Raw genomic sequence first — 10,527 nt, forward strand, 5'->3', positions numbered from 1 at the left:
AACTGTAAAGAATTACTGAAACATCTCATTTTAACTTAATCAAATTGACTACAGACGATTCCTTTTGTTGATTCAAATTTCATCGCGATACCCCCTCCCGAGCGATGTTTTTTCCTTCGATTTTAAACAGTACCATTTTTTAATTTTTGATATTTTTATATAAAAGAAAACTAGACCTTGAAGGCTATAAAACGGTGTCTTTTTTTCTCTCCCATGCGTGAACAAAGTGAAAATTTAATTGCAGAAAAAGGCATCCTCATAATTTATTCCCCATTTTTAAAATATTGGAACAAAAATGGAACAAAACATAGCCGGCAAATTGCCGAAAAATAGCCGCCGTAGACTCGCTTGGCGCACATTGGGACTAAACCAGAAAGAGAAAATAATAGATAGAAATTGACAGCATTTTTCTAAGTTTCAAATGTTTTTTTAATTGGTGTGCAAATTCTGCATATTCGATAAGATTCCAAAATTACACTTAATTCAGCTTTTAAACAGAACGCTCTTAAGCATAACAATGCCAACTAAAAATCGCTTTAATGAACTTTGCTAGCCGTGACTGGCTTTATATGCTTATCCTGTTTCTTTTGGCTTTTTGATTTTGCTCTTTTGACCGTATTCGCTACATTGTGTAATTCAATGAATGAAACAATTGAAAATCCATTCAGTTGAAACAGTGGGTGAAGTAATTCAGATGTCAAGCAAGAAAATCGTGACTTCTGAAAAACGAGAAACGTGATCAAAAGGTAAATCGAATTCAAAAAACATAGCAAGACAAGTGCTGATGTACAATTCAAAGAATTCCCATTGATTTACAAAAAACAAGACCTAAAACGGACTGAGTTAATTGGGAAAACCATTTCCGAAAAAATAGATAATTTTCTTTTTAAAAAATCAGAGTCAAAATGCCGTATATGCGATAACGGAAAATTTGATTCAAATAAAAAAAACTAAGCCTAGAATGAACTATGAACGGATTGGAAAAACAATTTAGAAAATCGGATCAAAAAAATGGAAAAAGTATAAATTAAAAATTTGGTTCAAACACCGATTCCTTACTGTACTTGAATACTCTAATGTTTCAACGTGACCACAATCACTGCTCCAATTTGACTTCAAAAATTATGAAAATGTTTGAACATCTTAAAAAAAAACAGCGCCCCAATACAGTTCAAATTCTTTGAATTGTAAAAATTCTTTGAATTGTAAAACGGAGAGCACCTAAGTGCCGCTGAGAGGCTGACGGCGGCTATCAAAAATGCAAATTCATTTAGCTGTCACGTTTGGCAAAATGATGACATTTTCAACATTTCTGCATTTTTCTTTTTTCTAAAAATAAATCATCGGCATCTTTCAAATAAATATTTTAGTTAAGCGATTATTAGAATTGAAAAGTGGGATAATTCAAGTTTCAGTGGTTCAGTCTTGATTCATTCAGCATATTCTCGTTTTTTATCTAATTCAACGTATTCGAAGTGTAAAACATAACCGACTTAACGTCAGAAGAATTGCTCTCGAACGACTAGTGGGAGCACTAATCAATTGCAACCTGCTTCAGTCGAGGGGGGAGTAAGCGGGAGCCTAAATGGGACTAAAAAATTCAATAGTGGGCTTCAAATAACAACATTAGAGGTTAAGACATACCACTATTAAGATTTAAAGTGAAAAATGGCACCAGTTTCGGCGCATTTTTCATTTGACTTTTAATATAAAATTGCCGCCAATTGAGTTCAGCTGCTTGAAATTGTGATTGAGAGAGAATTGTAGATCACGCGAAACGCAAAAAAGTCAAGGGCGTAAAAGTCACTCGAAAAGTCAAAACCGTCAAGCAAAAATTTTGCATAAAAAAGACACGTTTACAATAATTGCTATGAACTTCGTTCAAGAGCAATTAATCAGCGCAAAGTTCTGCCCGTCTTCGATCTAGAATTGTTTTAAATAGTTTTTCAAACTTTTGTAATGAATCATATCAATAGTTTCTCTATAAAATCTAGTCAGACATGATTGCTGTTTCTGAGATTTCGTTGGTTCAGAAAAGTGCGTTGATTCAAGTCAATCTTCACAGCACTGAATTGTAACTCAGTGACAGGCACAGACTTGTACGAGCTGCATTATAATGAGCATGAACGTTCTTAAGTCTGATACATTCTTCACAATCAGTGCGCGCTGCATCTTTTATACATGCTCGACATGACAACCAAATTCCCGGCAGCTCAGTTGCAACTTTTTCTAGCACACGTACTTAATCTTTATTCCTCGCTGGTCCAATTCTAGCCGCTTGTTTGTGAATGAGCTGAGTTGCTAACAAAAAGAAGTTGTACAATAAGTAATTATCTTAAAACAGCATTTAGAAAAGAGAACAAGAGAGTATTGGCCATGCTTTAGAGAGAGCAGTCAGCTGTTCTAATCCACATTCACACACACTGATAAGAACTTGCATATAATTGCGACAACAGCGGACTGGCTGACTACTTCCTCCTACAAAGAATACAATATAACAATTTAAAGTCAAATAAACACTATCTCAAGAGAGGTTGGAACCTTCCTCAACTCGGCAACATAATCAAATGTGGCCACAATAATACGTCCAATATTTTTTTAGAAATATGTCTCCAAGTAGCACGCACATTGACAACTTGATTTATGATTTAAAAACTCTTGAAGCAAGATAGTTGTCCACCCCCACCCAATGCGATGCATTAAAACCATCTACACATTATTTCATGCTTCTACTTCTTCAATGGTATCAATTAATTTTTGCTAGGTATTATTAGAGCAGATAGGTGTATCGTTTTGTCAGCATATGCTTATGACAACAAAACTTTGTTCAATCTCAGGGTTCAAAGAAGGGAAAAGATTCCAGTGTTGCTTCTAAGCTCGGTTTCAAAAAAGAAATATGAAAAGTGTATAGGAATAATGTAAAGTAGTGTCATTCTGTGAGGTGTCAAGGAAGAGGGTCCAACCTCCGAATTAAGACATAAGGTTAAGAGCGTACACGAAATTGAAATTGCATGTTGTTAATCAAAACAACATTTTACATACATAAGAGGTTAAGTAACTTAAACTATAAAAAAATAAGTATCCGCTAATGATGTGAAGTGAGAAGAAAAACGAACAACAATTGATTAATATTAATCAAAACAACACAATAAAACTGGTTTATTAATGACTGAACGATTCAAAAATTATCAACAATAGCATCAATTAATCGGATCTGCTGCGACCTACAGTCTATTAAGTATACAGGACAATAGATGGGAGGAGGAGACACACTCCTAGAACATTCCTCCTTCTAGTACAGAATAGCAACTAAATCACATAAACTCACATCTAAACGACAAATTGGTAGCACAGCAGCAGCAAATACTAAAACACTACCAAACAAGGAGGGCCAAAAGAAGGGAAGCAAAATGAGCGACAACTTCAAATTAAGATTTATTGCGATTGGCATGATCAAGTGTGAAAAACAATGCCAGTGAGAGAGAGAGTGAGAGAGTTTTGCCTGAATTGAGTAGATAGGGAAGTGGGTTTTAGGATTTGAATAAGATAGGGTCCTGGTAGCTTCAAACACTGACAACCGACAACACAACGGCTCTCACAACGCCGCCGGTCGACCAGCAGCTGATTTTGGCCACATGACACGGTTAGCTTTCCTCTGTAGCATCATCGCCTCCCGCTGTCCCCTCTGGCTCTGCGGTAGCTCCGTTATCAGCTGCAGCAGCTCCGTTGCTCTCTTCTTGCGCATCCTGAGCCCCTCCGTCCGAGTAATTTTCGTCGTCATCTTCATCTTCCTCCTCATCCTCTTCCTCGTCATCGCCTTCCGAGTCCTCATAGTTCTAAGTCACAAACACAAAAAAAATCAAAATAATGATCACAAAGCCTGCAAAGCCGCAATAACACATCATTAACCGCGCACGATAGACAACCAAAAATATTGATCTTAGCAAAAATATTGATCTTAGCTAAAGGACACTTCTGGAAGATTACCAGAATTCCGCAATTCCTTTGTAGACATGTAGTTTCAAACTGCCAATCAAAAGAATGAGCAAAAACCGTAGAAAAGAGTTTCTCTTATAACTTTTTTGATGTCTTGATTCAGCCATATTTACTATAAAGCTGCACTCAAAAAACCTTCAATTAGAGAGAGATAGCGATCCCTATTTGACTTTAACAGGTTCTGAAACAGTTAAAGAAAGTAAGGAACGGGAACAATTGAAAACGTCACTCCCAACTTGTAAAAATGTAAAAACTCCCTAAAAATTACGAAAATAACTACGCAATAACCAACATCACCGCCAGCTTTTCAGCAAGGTTCTTTGATTTCCAGAGACGAAACAGAACGCAGAACCGTATAGATAATGGGAAGCTATGGAAAAACAAAAACCGACTAACGTCAGACAATTTGCTCTCGAAGGACTAAGGAAGGGTTCTGACTATGGACCTCGACCTCCGGAGTAATAAACTGTATAGTTAACCAATCGGCTTTTGGGACTTTTGTTAGATTCTCTTACAATCGCTTTTGTCTTCGAAACGGACTTAATTTCTAAATATGTGCAATTTAGACACGCAAAAATCACGAAGTAACCCGAGAAAGTCATTCGAGAAGTCAATTGGAGAAACCGTTCTAGCACAAAATGGACAAGCAAAATTTTGCTTTAAAACAGGCACTTGTTCAAAAAAATTGCTTCATATTTCGTTCGAGAGCAATTAAAACTGATAAATTGACTAATAACTTGAGTGAGGGGAGTTTACAGGGCTTTACCTGTATGCACTTTTAGGATGAGAAATCGATCCAGCCACAAATTGCATTAAAAAGACTGCAGGACCATTATAATTGCTACAAACATTGTTTGAGACCAATTAAAAATTTAAAGGGATAAAAGCTGCAAATATATCTACAATTTCTTTTTTTTGGTTTCGAATGTATTGAAAGAGAAAACTTTGTCATCAAAACTGATAGTACAACAGATAACAAGATAAAACCTACTAGTTTACTAAAACGGCCAAAAGGAACATAACCAACTAACGTCGGAAGAATTGCTCTAGAACGACCATTGAGATCTATAATCAATTGTAATCTGCTTTAGTCGGGGGGGGGGGGGATGAGACTAAGCAATTCACAAGGGGGCTTCGAACAACGTCATTAGAGGTTAATATAAACCACTATGAAAATTTAAAGTGAAAATGGCACCAGTTTTGGCGCACTTATCAATTGACTTTTTGTATTAAATTGCCGCCAATTAAGTTGAGCTGCTTGAAATTGCGATTGAGAGAATTTTAGATCACGCAAAAAGCAGAAAGTCAAGGGCGTAAAAGTCACTAAAAATTCAAAAAACGGTCACGCAAAAATTTTGCGTAAAAAAGACACACACATTTACAATAATTGCTTCTCTTCGAGAGCAATTAAACACAACTCAAACTAATTTAGGATATCAGGTCACGCATATAAAAGCAGCATACAGTAGTAAAAGAGCGGGATGACCGTGCAAATAAAACCTCTGAGGTTTACGGCGTAAAAATGAACAGCTATTGAACATAGTTGCAGGATTGCTAAAACAGCCGCGAAGATGACTTAAGAGCTGTAGATTACATAACAACAAAAACAGAATTGAGTTGGAGTTACTGATGGAACACATGACACGCACTTTAAAAACTAAAATAATTAATATTTTAAATTAATATGGAACACATGATTGTTGTCGCCATGCTTTACTAGTAACATTCTTCAACGAACAGGACATCATTAGTTAGCCCGAAGCGGTTTAGAGTAACATCGAGCGCCCTGAAGACATTTAGAGTGGGTTAAGTAATTTATGACAAAAAATTATCTCCCAAATCAAACTAAAACATAACCGACTAACGTCGGAATATTTGCTCTAACGGTTAGTGGGAGCTCTAATCAATTGCAGCTTGCATCAGAGTGGCAGGGTGAGACTGAAAATGAGACTAAAAAATTCATTAGGGGGCTTCGCATAAACTCATTAGAGCTTATATAAACCACTAAAAAAATTTAAAGATAAAAATGGCACCAGTTTCGGCGCAATTATCATTTGACTTTTTTTTATTTTTTTTCTCTCCTCTTCTTTTTCCCCTACTTCTATAAATGAAAAAAAGGACCGTGTACACCATCCGGCAACGATGGATGTGGGTCGGAACATAAGGGATGATGAGTAGCACTTAGCCGGATGCTGCACTCCAAGCTGTTCCCCTCCAGACAGAGTAAAGACGGCCCAGTCAAAAAAATAACTAACAAGTGGAGAGGAAAGCACCTATATATATAAATAGCACACACAGGGAACTGGTAATTATTGTCGATGGTTGCAACAATCGACAGTATTCATTTGACTTTTAGTATTAAACTGCCGCCAGTTGAGTTCAGCTGCTTGAATTTGTGAATGAGAGAGAACTTTAGATCAAGAAAAAGGCAGAAAGTCAAAGGCGTAAAAGTCACTCGAAAAATCAAAAAATCTTTGAGAGCAATTAAAAATCAGCAAATTCGGTCTGAAAACAAACAAACCATTTTCCACTTTTATAATTTATTTAAAATTTAGATCTTAGAATTATCAATTAAAAGATATAAAGCGCCGTTCTCAGCATTGAAAGCGTGGTTAAATGTTTGCACAAAAAATTAAGGCAGACGGACTTAAATACTGGGACAAGCCCTAATGTACAGTTTTTGGAATTTTATTGAGAAAGTTTTATTGAAAATCACCGAAAACCATCGACAATATTCAAAGAGACAATTAGTCCCAGTCAACAAGTTTCACTTAATCTATATATTTACACTGCAGTTGTGGACTTTTAATAGTTATTTGTAAAGGAATTTCGTCAGTTATCAGTCACATTGCTATAATTAAGAAAGATTGTTGCAATTAATAAAAACTTTGAAGGAAGCAGTTTGAATTCCAATTCTGAAGGCCACGCATGGAACCAATAAGGGGCTCTGATGTGTTATTATGGTCTAATTTCGGTATGAAAAGGCCTCGAAGTAAATCAAGTGATTTTCTTTTTCCATGATACTTACCTCGAACTCGGCTTCGCCTTGCTCGCCATGGTCTTCGTCATCTTCCTCATCGTCGTAATCTTCGTCTTCTTCATCCTCATCGTCTTCTTCTTGAAGGTCACCGTTTAGTACTTGGTCTACAGCATCTGCAACTGTCGTCGTTCCATTCTTCTCACCCGATTCCTCTGTCTCGGCTTCTTTCTCCGTTTCATTTCCTTGTCCGTTGGATACTTGTGCGTCCTCTGAGCTTTTGATGTCGGCTTTTAGCTTGGCAATTTTGGCTTCTGGTGCCTCCTCCTCAACCTCGGAAGCTCTCTTTTGTGGGCTGACGTCAGACATTATTTTCTTTTGAAGTTGGTTAGAAAAGGTTGGCGTTAAAACAGAAATCTGAAAAACCATTTTAATTATCATTTAGATGTATTTTGACATTTAGTAGAATATCGACTTCTATTTCTCATAATGAATATCCAGACATAACCTCAAGTCGGAACGCTACATAGCAGTCTGTATTTAGTTAGTTTGTAAAATACATAGGAGGGCAATGTTAATTCAGACTCAGTAACATTAACTCAGATCATTGAACTAAAAATTGCTCAAACAAATTAAGCCACAAGAGCAGCTGCCGTCTTGGACTCGTACTTCCAGGTAGGTGGGAGTTGACGGTTTTTCTTGTAGTAGCGGGCCAAACGATGAATTCGACTTTCCACAAGAATCAGCCGATATTTCGAGTCTTTGTCCTTCCTGTTTCGATCCAGATGAGTTCTCATGCTCACAGCTTTTTTGATGAGATGGTAGAGATCTTCTGGGATTTCTGGTGCCATTCCCTTTGTCTTCAGAATACGCAGGATCTTGTTTTTGGTGAGAAACTTGACTTGAGGTACGCCGTGTGAATCACGAAGCACGACACCAATCTGCGAAGGGCTCAAACCTTTCTTAGCCAGTTTTGTAATATGGTTGATGCACTCCTCAGCCGAAAGTTTAAGCCAACTAGGGACAACTCTGCAATAGGGGATGGCACTCCCAGAGATACCTTTACCAGGACCATATACACGACCCATTTCTCGATTCTTAAAAAAAATTAAATTATTAACCTGTTAGAGACCGAAGAACATCATCCTTTTAAGGAGTCATCATTACGCAACACGGGAATAATTATTTTAAATTTAATAAAGAAAAACTTCTTTTGCTTAATTGACCTTCCATTGAAAGCCATTTTTCTGCCTTCAAATTCAATTTCAAGAGGGATCTAATAGTGCATTGACCGCACAAGGAAAAGGTGAAAATGAGAGAACACTATTATTGTATAGGGACAGCTGTCGCTAATTATACAATAAGTGAAAATGATTTATGGAGAAACACAAACAAAATTTAACTGGTCACATAACATTTGAAGCGAAAGTCACCTCATGTACTAGATTGTTGGATAGGAACCACTGTTCGAGTTCGAGTATTCTGGTCTGTAGGTTTGTTGCCTCTGTCGACCAGCTCCTCCGTGTTGTCCCTTACCCTAGGACAATTCGCGGAACATCCTGTGTTGCCAGTGTCTGTCAAGTCGTGTCTTGAAGATATCCAAGCTTTCACTTGACACGACTGTTGAATCGGCTATCAAAAATTTTTTCAATCGACTTTTGAATACCAGTAAACTTACTTGTATCTCGCAGGTACAGCAGTAGTCATTTCCACTTCAATGATGCAAGATTAAAGAATGCTTTAGAATAGGATGAAACAGATGTAATATTCCCTACATACATTATTTCGTTTGTACGCTTGTTAATCCTACAGCTGGCCGTAGGTAACTTAGGCCTTTTTGTGTTGTTGTTGTTGGGGATTTTTTAGAAGGGATTTCTCCCGATCAAAACAGTTATAGAAAATTAGTCCATGTCTCTCTGCAGTGTTGACAGTCACAACAGAACTGCCATGTGCAGACGTTTTCTAGTTTGTACCGCATCATGATATCATTCCACATTTGCTTTAGAATTCTGTATTTTAGGCCGTGTTGATTTCCGAAGTCAATGATGTGATGAAGTCTGTTGGCTATCCTTTGGGTGCGAAAGAATTCGCCGCGAGATTTTTTGAGCCGCTTTTTTGTTAAGTCAAAGTAATCGTCTCTTCTCATTGATCTGTTTCCAGGCAGCACCGGCTGTTTTGTATTTGTCGGTTGAAATTGTTGAAGATTTGATAGTAGTAGATCATTGAGCTGATAGTACATTGGCAAGGGTAGTAGATTTGACAAACGTGAAAGGCTGTTTTCATATCTCTAATGTACTGTAAGTAGTACGCTTAAGTTTTTACCTGTGATTAACTGTGGTAATATGAGTAATACTGTGGTGGGAAATATATGTTGTACATTTTCAAAAGTTCTGATACCAACAGCCATATTTTTCATTACTTTTTCACTTGTGCTTGAAAACAAAGGTGACTTTCTATGGTAACACCTAAATATTCACACAGGATTGATTTTTTTTACTATTACCGTTTCCTACAACTACAAACTCAGAATCGTTGAGCATATTATATTTTTTGCGCGAGATCGCAAAAAATCAGTTTTTGCTGTTTCATTTAACATATTGAAAAAAAGGTTTCCTAACTTTCAATTTTTTCCTGCAGAGATTTAAGTAATATCGCAGTTTCTGTAAACAATTCGATAGATAATGACCTAATAACCTAAAAGCAGAGATTGTTTCAGGTTAAATTATCTATCGAATTCCTTAGAAAATGCCTTCGACGTGGCAGTTGCGGAATATATTGTCTAAGACCCTCAACCGTTTTCCTGACCGACATATCAGAGAACGGTTACTATTGGAGCCGCCCGGGCACAATATATTATACCTTTAGTTAATTGAGTTTGGTCCAAGTGGATATACAAGGACGAAATTGAGTAAATAAGTAGATTATGCAGATAAAAAATAGCAAGCTCAAGTAATGTTCGGTAGAGTTATTAGCTGCTGGCGGAATGGTGTTCAATTAAAATATTTCTTTAGTTATCACCAAAAAGCGGTTCCATCACCAAGGTAAATTAACGAAGTCAACAATGAAATCTAAAATTTGATGATTTTGCTCGAAGCCCTACCATTGTCTAATCAAATGTCTTTTTTCGTTTCTTGATCATCTGTCAGCCGTAAATCAGTTAATAGTTAGCTTTTAAGCTTAATCTTTAATCTTTACTGTTGACTTTAATCTTTTACTATGAGGTTCGAGGTTTGTTAGAACCCTCTTTATTTGCGTGAGAAACTCGATTTGCCTCCCCCATCGTTTAAACATTTTCATATACAGCTTTTGTTACAAGAAGGTCCTTATACAAAAAAGTGTACATTTCATATAAAACATTAAAATTCCAATTTTTGTCGTTAAGAAATTTTCCGGCTTCTTCATCCACAAAATTCTTCGACGTTTCTCGCGCAGCATTATTGGACAGCATATTTGGAATGCCCGAATAAAGGTCTTGCGGGACCTTTTAAAACCGCGAGCATCAGTGTGCGTCAATAGTCTAAAAATGTGACAATTTTTCCTGCTTTGTTCTTTAG

At 36.8% G+C, this 10,527-nt stretch overlaps 2 protein-coding genes across 2 annotated transcripts; both read right to left on the reverse strand.

The window, feature by feature from the left end:
• Window positions 1-3,108: 3,108 nt before the first annotated feature.
• LOC142342398 (uncharacterized) lies at window positions 3,109-7,419 on the reverse strand. Its single transcript, XM_075393717.1, has 2 exons — window positions 7,025-7,419; window positions 3,109-3,836 (listed from the first exon to the last, which is right to left on the reverse strand). The coding sequence occupies exons 1-2, from the start codon at window positions 7,412-7,414 to the stop codon at window positions 3,645-3,647; spliced, it is 582 nt and encodes a 193-aa protein (XP_075249832.1). The 5' UTR covers window positions 7,415-7,419; the 3' UTR covers window positions 3,109-3,644.
• Window positions 7,420-7,534: 115 nt separating this feature from the next.
• LOC142342407 (small ribosomal subunit protein uS15-like) lies at window positions 7,535-8,073 on the reverse strand. Its single transcript, XM_075393728.1, has one exon. The coding sequence runs from the start codon at window positions 8,059-8,061 to the stop codon at window positions 7,606-7,608; it is 456 nt and encodes a 151-aa protein (XP_075249843.1). The 5' UTR covers window positions 8,062-8,073; the 3' UTR covers window positions 7,535-7,605.
• Window positions 8,074-10,527: the final 2,454 nt, after the last annotated feature.

The sequence above is a fragment of the Convolutriloba macropyga genome, chromosome 1 (genome assembly GCF_964194025.1).
Source record: "Convolutriloba macropyga chromosome 1, txConMacr16.3, whole genome shotgun sequence".
In the NCBI taxonomy this organism is placed as follows: domain Eukaryota; kingdom Metazoa; phylum Xenacoelomorpha; order Acoela; family Convolutidae; genus Convolutriloba; species Convolutriloba macropyga.